Below are 16,432 nucleotides of genomic sequence, written 5' to 3'. Positions count from 1 at the left end.
TGATATGCCTTTGCTGGCGAACAATTCCGCCAACGCCTCGATGACCCTGGATTTCCCGGTGCCGCCCTCTCCACCTAGGAACTCACACAGTTGTGCGTTATGATTGTTCTCGGCATTGCTGCTATTGACGTTATCGCTGTCATCTTCGTCCGGGATGGTATCGAGATGGCGACACACTAAAAGGAAGGCGATTTCCTGCCGCTCGTTCAACGTAAACTTCCTTGCAATCTCCCGACCGGCATGGAGGAATGTTGTCGACGGTCCAAAGACGACCCTGGCACTGGGTCTTTGGGTGTTCCGGGTGTCTGTTTCTGACATTTCTATAATATCTTCTCCCGCGCCCGCGAAGGTATGGTTCAGTGATGCTTCTGCGCCGGCAGCTGTGATTTGCGTAATCTGAGCTCCATCAGTGCCTTGGATTCTTTTCACAATTTCCTTGTCAGCTTGATCCTGCTTGCTCTTAATTCCTCTAAGCTGACGTTGCGTTGGGAGCTCGCTCCTGGCTACCATGGTTGGCTGGCACTGCTCTGGGTTCTCTGCGGAAGCGGCAGTCTCGACATCATCCGCAAATTCGGGGATATCTGCTTGAGCTTCGCGGAGCTGATCTAGCATATGCAAAAGATGCTCCGAACCAGCGGTCACCTGGTTAAGGGCTGTAGCACCTCGTACTGTCTCAATCAATCGGCCAAGCTGGCCAACCTGGTCTGGGCGATATGCTTTTACTGGGCCTGTAGGATCTTGGAGATCATATCCCATAGCGTCGATATCATCCAAAACGGCGTCGTCCCCCGCAGCCGCCCACTGCTTTGCATCTCGCCGCGCATCTTCCGCTGATCGCTTCAAGAGCTGGATGTTGCCTGCGATAGTCTGGAGTCTTTTGGGAAGTCGCCGTCTCCAGTGCTCCCAGATTTCGTTGATGTCACCAGACGTTGCTGTAATAAACTTCTCCCATGGTACGAAGAGTGCAAGGTGCTGTACTGCAGCTCTAGTACTAATATCAGTACATGCTCTTTGTTTATCTGTACTGTTACATGGCTTGTGCTTACCTGCGGTATTTGTCTGTGTTTGAATCAATATCAAAGTCCATATCGAGAAAACCGTTAATGCACGGCACTGCATACTTCCCCGGGGGTCTTAGAACTTGCATCCAGTCCCTTCCCGGCTTCCAGTCCATTTCAAATTCTATCTTCACCAACTCCTTGGGAGATGAATCTATCCTCTTTTGTAATGTAACAAGCGACACGTAGTCATAGAAGCATAATGTCTGCAGCACCTCTCCACGGTGGTGGTAGGCTTCAATGTATGGTAGCTTCTGGCCATTGCTTCCCACCAAGACCCTCTCAGCGCTGGCTTCCGCGCCGTTGCCGTTGCCATTGCCATTGCCACCTATGTTCTCGATAGGTCGATCATCGTCGTCGCCTAAAGTGCTACTGCATTGCTGGAGATGCTCCCAGCGTCGGAGTATTGCCCAGTATATCATTGTCATATTCACATATGACCATTGTTTAGTACTCGAGAACTCAGTTGGGTAATCCAAGAAGTGCGCAATCACCTCCACCTGCGATAATGGCCTCTCGGTGAATATTCTGTTTGCGATTCTCATCAGATACTGGCGGTTTATATTTGCCTTGGCTTCGTAGTTTGCAGTTGTTGCACCTAGCCCGACGGCGCTGGTTGTGCTGATACTCGGAAAGAGCTCTGTCGCACTGAATGGATAGGATCACAATGATGATGATGAAAGCTCTTGATTTCTAGCTAAGGGACGGGCCTAGAGCCCGTCTCTTATACATGATGAAGACGGCTGCTGCCGGAGGCGGCAGTCCGTCGCCGACGCACAGGGGCCGGGGCCCTGTGGGTCCCGGGGACCGGGATCGTGGTCATAGGGCCGGCGATGTGGTCTGAGGAAGAAGGGAAAGTCGCGTTGTCTAGGAAATGGCCCCTAAATGTGACAAGCTCTGCTGCTATGGCCACTCTCTTCCAGATCGGATCTTCGATTTTTGTGGCGTAGTTTGTCAAGTAGTATATCAGCGCCATTGTCTTGCTTTGGGTTCCGATGAAGGAGATGTCGTGATTGTGCCGCAACCCAACCGCCATTGACTTGTTCCATCGGTTGATCATGGGATGTGAGCGTTGGAGCCGAAGTATACCATCCGCGCCAAATTCGCTTTTTGTAAAGAGCTTCCAAGGCGCATGGAATCGACACGTGGGCTTCTTGTCCCCCTCCTTGTTGTTGTTGTGAGAGTATTTGACACAAGTTGCGGTATGGACGTGCATCTGGACCCTGCCCGCGCAAAAGTGGGCTTCATCGTCAAACTGTTCAGAGAAGCGCCCTGCATCGGTCATCAGGTAGGATATGTTGTCGTAAACCACCCTAGTCTCGCTCTCCTCACTAAAGGCAGCGGATTCGTCCAGATCCTAGATAATAGTTTAGCTTCCGACCTACGTTGGCTTTTGGTTACGTGGATATATGGATGCACATACCTCGGTAAAGACAGAATCGACATATTTCAGGATTCCTTGTCGTTCCATCGCCGCACTCTCATCATCCTCCCCGTTTCCATGAGCACCGATCAAGTTTCCGAGCTCCAAGTTCCCCTCGAGCCATAGCAAACCATGGACATGAAGAGCACCGCGTTCGTTGGTCTCGACAGCGGCGAAATACTGTCCAATCTGACCAAACACAGATTCCTCCCCAACCTTGACGTAATGCTCAAAGAACATCTCTACTTCGCGGTGGAAGAAGATGGCAGAGCTTATGGGGTCGGTTATCGCCAGCTTCACTCTCTCATACCTATCCTGAAGGGCCCGAAGCAAGGTTGCTTCCGCGGCAGCCTTGTCCTCCTTTCGGTATGCCGCCAGACGTAGTTTTACCGGGTTCGTAATGTCATTAGGGTTCAGCGTAAACCAAATCGCCGGTATACCGTATCTGATGATGAGCGCTTTAATCTTTCTGCGCATGGCTAGCCGCGACTCCTGCGACATGGCCTGTTTGTAGCCAAAGTATGAGATGTATCGCAGGAGCTTTTTGATATCTTCATCTCGGGTGCTCCCGCCAGCCTCTAACTCCTTTTGTACTTCGCCAGCCTCTCTGGTGTTAACGACTGAATGATCCTCTCAACCTCAGGAAAATCGTTCCGTCGCACGCTCACCATACTTACTCCTCTATTCCTAGACCGAACCTCTATGTTGAATACTAGGAATGAAAACGCCGGATGATTGGCAAAGTGACCACCATGTCGTTGCAGCACTTTCTTCATCCATGCGTGAAGTCCGAGATTACGTGTTGGCGAAATCGCATCCCTCCACCCTCTCCAATACTGTCTCTATCACGGATATGCCCTGTGAGCTGGACACTGTTCTTCCACAGTTCCGATTCCATCTCTTCCTTACACCGTGGCCCACCGAAACCGAACGGGAATAGTGTTGGAAATGCTTTTGCAAGATACCAGAGATCATTGATATCTGCAAACTCATTGCCTCTTGAAATGTGAATGTATGGCTGAAGGTGCGAATCCTGCGCGCTCCCAGTCGGCTGGTTGGGCGGCTGTGCTTGCGCATTTGTGTGTCCACCTCTGATTGTATCAATAGCAAATTGCAGTTTATCGGCATCGGTTGCTCGCGGTGCTGTATCCAGTGGAAACATACCAGATGCAAGGATCTCATCAAGAAAGCTTCCCATGCCCTCATACTCGAGCTCCTCCCTACTGCGCTCGTCATAGAGCTGCTGATCCTCGTCGTAACTTACATCATTCTCATCATACGATCTGCCTAGCCCGTCCACAATCTGTTCGAGTGACTGCGGCCCAGCGTCATCCATTCCACGTTCTGCTGGGGGCACAATGTGCGCTGTTCGCGTTTCTTCCCATGCCGATGGTTCATCTCTCTCTATCCTGTCATAGATCTGGCTCGGAACCCCATGCGCCGGCTCTCCCCAACTATCCAACTCGGCTTTGTCGATTTGGATGTGCCGATAGTGGGGGTTAAATTCTTTTAGCCAAAGCAACGCCCGTTCCACAGCTCCTCTCCGGACTGAGAGCAACTTGGATAGATCGCTGGGGGCTGGTCTCTGCGGCCCATGCCAGGATATATGGATATCCTCCAAAGATTGTAGAAGCGGATGTGGTAGTACTGTGGTAACCAAGTCTTGAACACTGTTTGGAAACACAGTTATGTGACCCTTTACATGCCGTGCATATGCCGTACTCTGTTTGGTGCTTTTTGTCACTTTGATTCTTGCAACGAAGCCGAAATGGGTGTTGAGTGCGATCAGCTTCTCCTCAACCAATGTCAAGTCTGAGAGAGCATCCGGGTACATATGCTCGCAACCAAGTGCTTGATGCAAGTTCCCACCCCGCGCCATATTGCATTCGCGGATCTTCATTGCACAGTTTTCGCAGCTCGGTATAGCCTTGCCAATAGGGAAGCAATCTGGACATGAAAACGTGCGGCAGCTATTCATCGCTGCGCTATTTGTCCACTCTTCCCAGCTAAGCTCTTTTATCTCCATGGTGCTGATTTTCCGATAGCATATCATGCATGTGTGTATGGGTAGGGTGTCCATGTTGTGAAATGCTTGATAAAAGTCCATGACTGTGGATATATTCCTCTCACGGGGGACCGGCTTACGCCAATCCTTTGTGTAGGATATTCTCTCCTTCTCTGTAAATTCATCTTCCAGATGCTTAATAGCTCTCTTGAATGCCTGGGTTTGCTCTTCAAGGTTGCTACTCTCAACCCGTCTTCGATTTTGCCTTTTGTTTTGTTCTTGTCCGCGTTGGTCAGCCTTACGCTTGGCGCCAAGTTCTTGTTGGCCATGTTGATCCACATCTGAAAAGCTTAGAATGCTCATACATTGCTGCATGCCCAGTGCATTGTGCGGGTGATGTTGGGTCCCAATGGCAACCAGTGGTCTTTGCTGTTGGATTTGTCTCCTTTGCCTCCAGTTTCTTTCCCGGGCATCTTTCCGTCTTGATGCACGAGAAGTTCGCGGTTTGCCTCTTGATCTTGGAGGCGCCTGTATTGGTGTCGTACTCCTTGGCGGCGGTCGACTCATCCAGCTTTCAGATTACTGTATTTGAGTATTGATGGTGTCGGCTTGGTATGCACTTGGCTGATGTTCCTGCACCCGATTTCCTTCTCCAACATCTCTCCGCCTTGGTACACGAGAACCTCGCGGTCTGCCTCTTTTTCTTGGAGGCACTTGTGTCGGCGTCGTGCTCCCTGGTGGTGGCCGACTCATCCAGTTTCCTGCCGCCTGTGTTTGCGCATTCGCATTGTCGATTTGATTTACACTTGATCGGTATTCTTGGTGATTGCCTGGTTTGCTTGATTGGCCAGTTGATTGTGATCCCTCTAGTGCCGGGACTAGAGGTACGGTTTCTGGAATATCACCAGGTGTACTCGGTTGGACAGTAGAGTGTGACCTCCTTAATCCCACGCCCACAGGCTGGACATCCGGAACGCTATCGGATATGCTTGGTTGGACAGTAGAATGTGATTCTCTTGGTGTTGCGTTTGTATTCGAGTTTGCCGCACCAAAGATATCATTGTACATCTTCAGCCCGAGACTGCTGAGTGTGCTGCCAAATGACGAATCCATTACAAGATAGTGTATGTACGAATATTCTTACGGTGTGTAATCATGTGTATTAAGCCAAATAGTATTATAAATATGAACGATAAAGGTTGATGCCATTCACAATGCTGTTTTGTGATCGGTACATTCTGGGGCAGATTTCGATTCTCCCACACTAACCGGTCCTACTCTGCTCTGGATCCGATTCTATCCCGATACTCCCACGTCATCTTTATCACTATTATACCTATCAAACTATATGATAAAATCCTCTATCGTCATTGTCTTGACCCACCTACCAATAAACGATAGGTCTATCCCACCATGGTCTTCTTTAGTCTTCCAATTTCATCCCAATATCAGACTTGATTATTCATCCCATCATCTACTCGGAGCATCATCACACCGGTATACCAATAGAGCATCATACTCCTCCACCCTCTTATTCTTATAACATTAATAACATCGGGCTTGATTATTCATCCCATTATCTAGTCGGAATGCCATTACACCGGTAGACCAATACGGCATCATACTCCTCCACCCTCTTATTCATATGGCCGCTGCAGTATTGATATACCAATAGATCAAAATATCCCTTCACCCTCTTTCGTTGTAATGGTAACATCGATGGGCACTTATGTGATTGATATAATACACACCACGTTATTTCATCTACCTATCATATACTGCCCAGCTCTCATACTTGCTTTTTTCTTCTTTTTTTCATGTATTAATATCTTAGTCAATTCTTTGTAATCGTGGAAGAAGCGATTCTGTTCAACAGCTATGTTGATTGATCAATTCCGCTGTGCAAGTATCCACTTGGCAGGGATCAAGGTTCTTACCTCAAGGTGCTTTACCGCGATCGGCGACATGTGCTGACGTTTTGGCCAATCCTTTGTACTCATGGAAAAAGCAAATCTGTTCACCATCTATCTTAATTGATCAATTCAATTGTGCGAGTATCCACATCGGCAGGGATAGTAGCTCTTGGCTAAAAATGTTGGATGGAGATCGGCGATGCCACATCCTCTCTGCGCAACGAAATACAGTATCTTTACCAAGTCGTATCAATCTGTGCATTGTATATACTATATCATTTGATCGATCGTAAATATCAGATGTGTTTCTTCTTTGTTCTATACATTTGCATGCCAATCTTACAGGCTTATCTTACAATTACTCTCTCTCTCTCTCTCTCTCTTACAAAGTCGTAGTCTTAACTGCTCTCCCATTTTTATCGAAACATTTACTAGTTCAATATATCATGTCTTCATCAACTTCTACCTCAACTTCTACCTCAACTTCCACTCTTAGCGGCCATCCCCCTCCGCCCATGCCTCATGACTCTCCGAAAAACCTTGGTAGTGATATGACCATGTTCTTTTTTGGTCAGCTGGATACCCCAACGCGGTTTCCTACATCAGACGAACAACTTATAAAGAGCCTTAATGTTGAAGCTCTTGGCAGAGTTTTTCTTCCACCCCCTCCCTATATGACACTGCCTGAATATTCTGTGCTGCGTCCTGAAGGGTACCGATCCCCTGATCCACTACCGATCTACTTTAGTCTCAACCTCTCTGTCTATAACCAGCAGATTGTTGATTCGGAGTGGCAGAATCAGTGGTTCCATTTCACTGGCAAAGTACACCCCTACGCACTGGAGTGGGTGCTACGGGAGCCTGCTGTTTTCAGCGATGAAGATGGTGACGGCGAAGTGTACAAGGTTCCAGTTGTTCTCATACGCGACTTTGGATACCAAGCGTAAGCAGACTTATCATTTCCCCTTAGCTCGAGTTCGACTATCGCGCTTGCCACTAATGTAGCTATCAGCATTGACCCACGAACTCTTTGCAATGGTGAGGGCTTTCCACTTATCCAACCGATTGTTTCTTTGACCGGGCAGGTTCTCGGGACAGGTCAAACCCACTTGATCAAGGACTCTGTCCCGCTGTTGGATGATGCGCAGCTGAGATGCTGTGCATTTATCCAGTGCTGTACCTACATCACGCCGGGTCAGCCATCAAAGAGCCCTTTCAAAGGCTTCCACCCCTTTCAAGTTTTTATTCTCTTTCCTATTCGCGCTTTGCCATTCTCTCTCCTCTGCAAGAAGATGGCAGATAGGAAAGATACACAGTTTGTTCCAGGTGTGCCCTTCAACTGCGTCGGCAGGATTGTTGGCCTGCTTGACCATAGTCTTATGGTAGCTGCCCCTACGGCTGATGAGAAGGACTATGTTTTCATTGTCGTTCCCGACTCTTGGACATTTCCGGACAAGAGCACCCCACCTGCACCTGCCGCTAACACAGTCTCCCCCTCCAAAACCGAACCTGGCCCATCCCAAGCTGGCGGATTCGCAGCAGCGAGGTCTATGTTCAAGTCTCCCTCAAAGAAATCTTCACAGGTGCAACAGTCACGGTCACAATCATCACAATTGCCGCAGGGAGGCCCATCCCAACAACCCGTTACTCCATCTCAGAACAAAAGGCCCGCAATCTCCGCATCTCCATCGTCTCAGTCAAGTTCGAACAACCCCGCCCCCAAGAGACTCAGGAGGTCTACTGTAACTACCGCAACATCTCCAATCATTGCAGGGTCGCCGGTCTCCCCTTTAACGTCCGTAGACTCTGATGAAAATGATAACCATGAAGAAGGTGAAGCGAAGGAAAACGAGGACTCTCCATCACCTAACATATCTGCCACACTCCGATCCTCCGTTCGTCCTAATATGAGGTCATCAACTATCGAACCAGGTGGCAGGAACAAGAGGCATCCGACAAAGAGACTATAAGTAGCATAGTATAGTGATAGTGTGTGGTATTCTGGGCTGTTGTAATGGGTTTGGAAAACTTACAGATTGATATGTGAGGGAAATAAGAGTGTGGTTTCAACACCAGTGCGAGTGATAAAGTCCAATGATCTCAACACCAGGACATCTTGGCATGCCAGCTTCTTATACTCAAATTGACAATTTTCCCTCTTTGGTATGGCGTCTGATTGGTCTCTGCTAGTCTCAGTCCCCTGATCCCTGTCTCAATTATTCACCCTCACCCTATTCACTAGGTCTCTTAGTTCCGCATTAAGCTCTTCAAATCGTGCCACTCAAAATGGTGCCTGCTCCTCAAAGCCTGCTGCGTACGTCTTATTGGCTACGCAAAATAAAGGTAACACACACACGCGCCCTATTGGCCAAGTCTCTTCATCCACCCACCCAAAGCCGACCACTTAAAACCGCGCCCTCTTCTCAACACGTGCAACAACCCACAAGCTTTGTACCGAAAGGCTACTCAGCGCAAGGGAGCCGCCAACTTGCCCACCACGCCCAGCTTCCAACTTCCAACTTCCCCCGGCGGACGTGCGCCTTCCCCTGTTTGATATTATAAAGTTCAATATTATAGTCGCTGTATAGGGCACACGACGTATGATTGGTGCTTCCCACAGCCGAGGTTCAGTGCGTAGATCACCTTGTCTAGTGTTGAAGTAGATGCCCTGGGTGTGAATTCCATCCCACCAGGGGCGGAAACTCTCAAGAACGTACGTCCATTGCGCTGTCATTACAAGGACGTCGTTTAACCATCTCTTCCGGTAAACCCAGCTAGATTTTTCCGGCTAAGGCTTCCGCGATTGATTGCCTTTGCCTGCATTCTGCAAAATTACGGGCGACCGTCTCCGGACGATTACAGAATCCTGATACGGGATATCTGCATGCAAGATAGGTACCGTCACCGAGACACAGTGGTTCCGCTAGAATCTTGCCAGACTTGTGATTCAAAAAACAGTATCCTCATGCTAAGTTGGTCGACGGAAAGGCCGTGCAGCTTGTCTCGAGCACCTTTTTATCAGCACATCAGATTGTTGACATACATATTCGTAGCCAGGAACACTCGGGAACCAAGCTGTATTTCCGCGCCCAACAACGAGTGAGTAAGATCCTAGGCATTTGTGACAAGGGCTCAAATGTCAATCTCACACGACAGTGGTAATTCAAGTAGGGTTGTCGTTGGACCAGCCGCGTCTTCCAGAGGGAACCAAGAAGCCCACAGTGGATTTTGTGAGCTTGAAAGGAGCGCCGATAACATTGATGGGGCGCGTGTCGCCCCACTCCTTTCCCGAGATCTGTTCATAGAAATCCGGGTTTTCGAAGAGGCCCGGTCGAGCTGTCTTCAGAGATTCCATCAACATGCCAGCAATTTCCGGTAGGTCAGTAGTGTGACGAGGCTTGAAGTTGGGGTGAAGGGCACGGATAGAAGCCTGTTGCTCCGAGGCGTAGGGCCCCGCGCGGTACAACCAGATGTTGTAATGACACAAAGACAGGTCGATATCGAAAGTGACAGGCGCTTTGGTGCGTTTCATCAAAGCTTGGATGACCAAGCCCGCACCTAGGACGCCAGTCTGGTAGTCCGCATTCGCTATTGAAATGAATTTTGTCAGCGGACAACGGTCTACTCTCATGGGGGTCTGATGTGCTTACGAAGGAGCGGCTGAATGGGTTCATTCAGACCCAGGAATTCACCCGTCATCATCGCAAGACCGACGGTACAATCAGCAATCTGCTGCCAGCCAGAGCGGTGAGCCCACGGACCGTTGTAACCGTAGCAGTCTTCTCGGACGTAGATCAGAGAGGGATTGAGGTCTCGCAGTGACTTTGAGGCAAAACCCAACTTCTCAATGGCATGAGGTCGGTAGCCGTCGACAAGAACGTCCGCGTCTCTGATGATCGTGCGGAAAAGTGCCTTGCCCTCTTCCGTCTTCAAGTCGATACTGACGTCCCGCTTTCCGGCATTGACGTCCACCAACGTCATGCCCGTATCGGGAAGCGAAAAGACAGGAGACCTTGATGACATCTGCGCCAAGGGCAGCCAAGACTTTGGAGACTGTGGGAGCTGCAACGGCACGAGACAGGTCGACTACCCGGATGCCATCGAGAGGTCGAAAATCGGACTCATGGGTCGGGTATGGCCAAGGCTTTTGAGGTGCTGGCAATTCTTCAACGCCGGCGATGGGTTCTTGAGCTGCAATCTTGCCCTGAAATATGAAAGCCGATTAGCACAAGCAGGTCATCCCAAGAGGCGGCGAAGGATCGGTGATGACCACGAGGGTACCCGACGCAACAAGTATCCGCTTACATGTTCTGTGTTGAAGAACTCTTCTGGTGTATAACAAATAGTTCCTGCCTGACGATGGACCTCGTTCTCGAGGTGGTCGAGCCCTTGGGCATTGTGACGGTACAAGAGCACGAACGAGGTCGAGTGCGACTTGGGCAAAATGATTGTTTACAAGGAGAGAAAGAGATTCCTAAGGAAAGCTCTGACTTAAGCTATTTACACAATATTCATAAAGTGAGACTATTCATAAAGTATGAAAGTCACATGATCGTTCCCTCACAGGCATCATACTGAGCTACCTTGTCTGCATATATTTTTTTGGCCTCCTCGACAGTGACATCCTGCTCGGGAATGTTGAACATCCTCATGAGGGTTTTCGCATTCATTGATCCGTGTGTATGATAATACCGTCCGTCTTTCGTCCTGTATTGGTTCGTACTGGCTCTGTGGATCGGCTTGAAAAGGTCGTTTTTATCCGCCTCTCCTATGTTGTCCGCAACGACCTTCGATGCTGCCATAACTACCTTGCCATCGATGTTTGGCAGGAAGAACCCGAAGAGGAAAACGGAGGCATGATCACTGTGCCGCCGGATAGGTCATGTCAGCTCGTCCCGTTGATAGTATTTCGGTAAAGGTGTCTTACGTGTTCACTCTGATACCCTGCTTGATTCCATAGCGGTCCTCTGCCACAGCAGCAGCGCTTGCGCCAACAAACGCTGAGATGGTCGAGATGGATTCGCTGAACTTGACAGGAACCGGGAGCCACGGGTTGGCGTATCCAGTAAACTCGACCCTTTCCGCCGCTGCCTTTACCTCGGGATTGACATAAAGTTTGGGATCGTTCAAGAGACGCTCGAGGAGATGCTTGGCTTCAGCCTGGACAGTGTATTGAGAACCCATGATGTGGAGAGCAGAGAGTGAAATATAGCGATCAAAGAACTAAACTCGTAGTATGGACTTAGAGTGCAGAGACCTCTATACTACCTCTCTCGGGGCCCGTATGTATATTATGTATGTCCTATGTGTACGCGCCCTTCATAGTATATGTTCATAGGTAATCATTCGTTAGAGCAGAGTACCATTCCGACCTACCGGATCCATTGGATACCATGTGATGGAGAGCATTTGGAAGCTCCCGCGGATTGCGGCAAGGTGTTGCTACAGACAATGTCCATGAGGTGGCCGGGCCGCGGAAAGTTTCGATCGGGGCCCACACAGGGACCCAATTTGAGGGAAGGGGAATGTGGGGGATCAGGGGAGGGTTAGGGCGCTATCCCGGCACGAAAACGATGTGCCGCGGGCCGCGCTTCGGGGAGCTCCGTCACTTCGGAATGCTACTTGATTTTCAAGCTCTTAACCGGGACTGGCTAGGCTAATGTGACAAAATCATGGAACACTACCCCATAACCTCCAACAGGCAACGATCGCTGTGCCATTTATTTACTGGGTGAGTGCAACTATGGCTCTGCTATACCCACTCACATCGTTGCCGAATACCCGAGTCTGGACGGTTGCGATACGGACCTTGGCGGCGTCATCAGGAACGGCTCATCCTAGCATGGGGGGAGATACAGGAGTTTTGACTGATTCATTTCGAGGCGCTGTGCATTGCTCGGTAGAGCTTCGATGAGCGTAACCGGCAAGTTGCCATGATAGGGGGCTATGTACCAAATCAATCATTACTGAGCCGTCCATTTCCGCTGCTGCGACGAGGAGATTGAGTCGCTGTTCCGGCGAATCAACAACTCTCATCAGCCTTCTTCCCCTTCCCTGCAGGTGAAACTGGCGATTTGGTTGGCTAGTTCAGATTTAGATAGCAATGTGTAAACAAGTGAAGGATCGGTTGTAGTGGGCTACCAAGTAATTGATGCGATATGGGAAGGTCTCACATTCGATATACGGCATTGTTCTGCACGGGGGACTATACTTTGTGCCTATCGAAAATAGTCTAGACAAGCCATGCCCAATGCGACCAGGTCTATCTGCTTCGTATTGAGAAGGTGTTGGAAGAACTGAGGATTCCCCCTCAATTTCAGGATTAAAGTTAAGGTTTGAAGTCCTAAAACTTAGATCGTAGGACTTGATCGTAGGACTTTCTAGGACTCAAGTCCTAGAAGGGACCACTCGAAGATATAAGGTCTTAAAGGTCCTTCGATTGCAACAAGAACAATCACAATAAGAACTACTTTCTCATCAAGTGCACTCAGCATTCCTGCGCAATCCAACAACAGCGAGCCGGTCACGAAGAAGCGGCGCATATATCGGAATCCCTTTGACGAGTATCGTGAAGAATCTCGTCAGGCCCTGACTCTATTACAGCCACCTTCATCGATGACTACCTTGTTGCAAGCCGAGGATGTGGCTAGCAGTTCTACACATGCTGTTGGCGACGAATACAGCGATTGGTTCCGTGATGTCCACAAGTCCGACCAGAATATCCTAGATCCTATTAGCTATTGGTATGAGAGACGGGAGGAGTATCCACGTCTGTCACAAATGGCTCTCGATGTGCTCTCTGTCCTTCTTATGTCTGCTGATGTTGAGAGGCTCTTCTCAACATGCGGTCGAATGGTTCGAGACGATCGGGCCAGGCTGGACGCTAGTACGATCGGGATGACACAGACGGTGAGATCATGGCTTTGCGGAGGCTATATTAAGAGCACAGAGAAGCTCCTTGAAGAGGTCAAGGTGCCAGGGACTGATCTGTTGGCTGAAATGAGCTTTGCAGAAGCCCGGGAGGCAACGGGTGGGAGGATCACGTGTACTGTCCCTTTATAGCGTCCACGCATTTCCATTTCCACGTCCATCCATTCCATGGACCCACTCTTAGCGTCCATTTCCATCCATTCCATCCAAGGTGGGCCCAAATGGACGTCCATCCATTCTACAAGAGGCTGCGTGGATGGAAATGGAATGGACCGCCAGCCTGCATTCATGGTGAGTTGCCCAAGGCAGTAGAGGCCCAACCCTATGAAAACATGGTCGCATTTTCCCCCAATAGTGACAGTCCTAATATCTCCGTCTCCGCACATGATCTTATCCGGGCCGTCACGGGATAATGTTAAGGTAACATCCAGCTTCCTAGATATGGATGCTTGCTTCAACCGGATAACAGTCCAGATCTATGGCGTGACTGCTCCCTCAGGCAATCTGGAATTGCCGTCTCTAGATCTGATCATGCGGATCGCATTTACCAATGATTTTTGGGGAGCTTTTGAAAACTCTCCTGGGATTTTATCGGCCGTATGAAGTCTCCTAGTAACTAATAGGACTGACTCACAGTGCTATTGACTCGAAGTGATGAAGGATGTACGAAGGCATCAAATAATACGTGTAGAACCCTATAAAGTAAAGGACAGAGGGGATGAGATCTCCATGTTCGGTATCTAATTCTTAAATAAAATACACAAATAGAATGTAAAATGGAAATGAATCGCACAGCCACACTTGAGGATCAATTGCTTTTGCTTTTCTTGTAAACCTTTCCAGAAGGCCGATGATCCAATGACTGTAGGTGCGCATCCATACACGGCGACTGTTTGCATCGCTCAGTCTGACTACTTCAAGGTGTAGAGCAGCGTTCCCCAGCCAAGTTGGTCATATCCGCCGCTGTTGGGGCCATAATCACCCGACCCTCCTTCGGCTCCTCCATTGTCCGAGACGACCAGGTCCCGGAACTGCTTAGTCCATGTCACATTCTCATTCTTGAGAACACCGTAGTGGTTGTAGAGTAGTTCCCAGTTCGGCCTGATGCTCCCGCGGCTCGAGTTACTAATAGTCGGCATGTCGATCCATCCGTTGTCGTAGGGAGTGTAAGGGACATCGTAGCCTAGATTATATCGGGCAACATATTCAGACCTAATTCATGTTAGCAAGTCGGGAATTTGATTCATATTTGACAACCTTCCAGAGGGCTGTAACCGACTGAATGACCTGTCTTCATTATTGAAGTAGAGGGGAAGGTAGAAGAGTGTAATCTGGAGCAGGCGGGAATACAAGACAGATAGAGACATACGCTGCAAGGATAATACTGCCATTGTAGGCAAACAAGTCATTTCCTTGGTTGTAGGCAGTCTGGCCAATAACACCCAAAAGCGCCATGTTCAGTGTGTTGTGTCCCTGATCCCGTCCGGACTCCATCGTTTGGCCGAGAAGCTGGTTGTCATAAAAATGCGTGAAAGGAACCGCCTCGTTAATCTGGCCGTTGCCTGTGCCATTATAGAACCAACTGATTCCTTGGTTGTAGATAGCTGGGTCGTCCGCCAAGACACCGATAGACATGGCCGAGGCGATCAGGCTCAGGTCCCAATTGGCGTATACCCCTGGTGCATAAGATGCCCAGTTCTCGTGTCCCGTGAACCATCCATCCACAGGTTTGTAGAAGACATTGGTCATCATGTCTTTGAACTGCTGGAACTTCTCTGTGGACCAGCCCTCGTAGTCGCGCATGATCTCTCCGGCCTGGGCGAACTCATAACCGTAAATACCTGCGGCGAGGTAGAGATCCACGGTGCCAGAGAGGGCTGTCAGGGTTGAGGACCAAGCATCCATGATGCGCAAGGCTGCGTCGCCAAACTCCCTTTCCTGGGTTATGGCCCACCGAATAGCAAGCACATACGCAGCGGCCACATCGCCGTACAGCTGGCCATAGTTTTCGGCGTTCGTCCCGTCGTATCCACGGTATACAATCGCGACTGGGTTGGGTACGTACGAGGAGGAGGCGTATGAGCTCTCCAGGAGCTTGTTCCAGGCAGTTGTCCACGGTTCCTCTCCAGCGGCGAGTTTAGATCGAATGCGAGCGAAATCTTTGTCCGTCTGGAGAAGCCCTGGGTGGTTGAATGAAGCGGGTGCCAAAACTGGGCCGGTCGAGGTCGGCGCGGCCGAGCCAGAGACTGAGGTGCTGGACGCTAGTGACGATACCATGGTCGTCGGGAATGCAACTGATGACAAGTTCTGTGTCAATGGCGTGGAGAACTGGGAAATCACCGATGCCGAGGTTGACGAGGTATTTAAAGACAGAGGAGCAGTGGACAATGCCTGGGATGAATGCGACGTCAAGTTGATATGCGCTAGCACCGGCGTGGCGGTAGAAGATGAAATGGAAACAATTGTAGAGAATGTGGATGACTGGCCGGCAGGAAGATTGTGTGCTGAAGTCTCCGAGGTCTTCAGATCGTAAACGCTAGGGCCATCGCCATGGCGATAAGACTGGTGTAGGTCAGGGCTGCAGGCATGTCGTCTAGCACATACACGGCTAAGAACGGCCAGAAGAGAAAACGAGAGCGACGCCTTCATGATGATAATGAGTGCGGTTCAAAAACGAGCAGTAATAATAGCGAAACGAAAGGAGTGGACAAAATTCCTCGTGCAAAGAGGGAACTTCAACTGTTGACTGGCATTCGAAAAGGACAGCCACAGAGCGAGGGAGTATCGGTATATAAAGCAAGCTATCGTGAATGACGTCAAAACCTGAAACACGTCGGATGGGGCAAGTAGGGATTCTGCGGTTGGTGATACGAGCTAGACGCCACAAGCAGGGGTTAGTGCCGGTAAAATCGGCCATCTTGTCAGTGCTGAGGCAATCTGGGAGATTATGATGGCCACCGACCCAAGTTTAGGCCGAAGAATATTGCTAGAGAGGATACTAATGATTCGTGGAAGATTCTGTCAGTTATAGTGGGTGGCGATTAGTTTGAATCTAAACTACTTGCAGAACAGCTGCCTCCATCACAAGGTTGGTAGATATTAC

General features: G+C 49.6%; 7 protein-coding genes across 7 annotated transcripts; 2 read left to right on the top strand and 5 right to left on the bottom strand.

Moving 5' to 3' along the window:
• Positions 1–1,330: 1,330 nt before the first annotated feature.
• On the bottom strand, positions 1,331–2,201 carry BGZ61DRAFT_432462 (uncharacterized protein; the record flags this gene model as incomplete). The annotated part of the gene is made up of 2 exons (XM_046243881.1): positions 1,954–2,201; positions 1,331–1,696 (listed from the first exon to the last, which is right to left on the bottom strand). Coding segments are annotated over exons 1-2 (531 nt in total), but the record flags the coding sequence as incomplete, so codon positions are not given.
• A 1,052-nt stretch (positions 2,202–3,253) lies between these two features.
• On the bottom strand, positions 3,254–4,561 carry BGZ61DRAFT_485277 (uncharacterized protein; the record flags this gene model as incomplete). The annotated part of the gene is made up of 1 exon (XM_046249692.1): positions 3,254–4,561. The coding sequence occupies one exon, from the start codon at positions 4,559–4,561 to the stop codon at positions 3,254–3,256; it is 1,308 nt and encodes a 435-aa protein (XP_046096361.1).
• A 504-nt stretch (positions 4,562–5,065) lies between these two features.
• Positions 5,066–5,599, bottom strand: BGZ61DRAFT_485276 (uncharacterized protein; the record flags this gene model as incomplete). The annotated part of the gene is made up of 1 exon (XM_046249691.1): positions 5,066–5,599. One exon carries the CDS (start codon positions 5,597–5,599, stop codon positions 5,066–5,068), a length of 534 nt encoding a protein of 177 aa, XP_046096360.1.
• A 952-nt stretch (positions 5,600–6,551) lies between these two features.
• On the top strand, positions 6,552–6,805 carry BGZ61DRAFT_463561 (uncharacterized protein). The gene is made up of 2 exons (XM_046247411.1): positions 6,552–6,737; positions 6,771–6,805. The coding sequence occupies exons 1-2, from the start codon at positions 6,586–6,588 to the stop codon at positions 6,793–6,795; spliced, it is 177 nt and encodes a 58-aa protein (XP_046096359.1). The 5' UTR covers positions 6,552–6,585; the 3' UTR covers positions 6,796–6,805.
• Positions 6,806–6,845: 40 nt separating this feature from the next.
• Positions 6,846–7,919, top strand: BGZ61DRAFT_287018 (uncharacterized protein; the record flags this gene model as incomplete). Its single annotated transcript, XM_046238528.1, has 2 exons — positions 6,846–7,304; positions 7,572–7,919. Coding segments are annotated over 2 exons (807 nt in total), but the record flags the coding sequence as incomplete, so codon positions are not given.
• A 1,563-nt stretch (positions 7,920–9,482) lies between these two features.
• Positions 9,483–11,858, bottom strand: BGZ61DRAFT_510270 (caib baif family enzyme). The gene is made up of 6 exons (XM_046252054.1): positions 11,327–11,858; positions 10,964–11,262; positions 10,705–10,787; positions 10,412–10,603; positions 10,050–10,350; positions 9,483–9,987 (listed from the first exon to the last, which is right to left on the bottom strand). The coding sequence occupies exons 1-6, from the start codon at positions 11,581–11,583 to the stop codon at positions 9,563–9,565; spliced, it is 1,557 nt and encodes a 518-aa protein (XP_046096357.1). The 5' UTR covers positions 11,584–11,858; the 3' UTR covers positions 9,483–9,562.
• Positions 11,859–14,240: 2,382 nt separating this feature from the next.
• BGZ61DRAFT_368975 (GPI anchored protein) lies at positions 14,241–15,606 on the bottom strand (the record flags this gene model as incomplete). Its single annotated transcript, XM_046241926.1, has 2 exons — positions 14,241–14,541; positions 14,699–15,606. The coding sequence occupies 2 exons, from the start codon at positions 15,604–15,606 to the stop codon at positions 14,241–14,243; spliced, it is 1,209 nt and encodes a 402-aa protein (XP_046096356.1).
• Positions 15,607–16,432: the final 826 nt, after the last annotated feature.

This window comes from Ilyonectria robusta (assembly GCF_021365365.1).
Source record: "Ilyonectria robusta strain PMI_751 chromosome Unknown BGZ61scaffold_35, whole genome shotgun sequence".
In the NCBI taxonomy this organism is placed as follows: Eukaryota; Fungi; Ascomycota; class Sordariomycetes; order Hypocreales; family Nectriaceae; genus Ilyonectria; species Ilyonectria robusta.
This window is presented reverse-complemented; position numbering and strand designations above follow the sequence as displayed.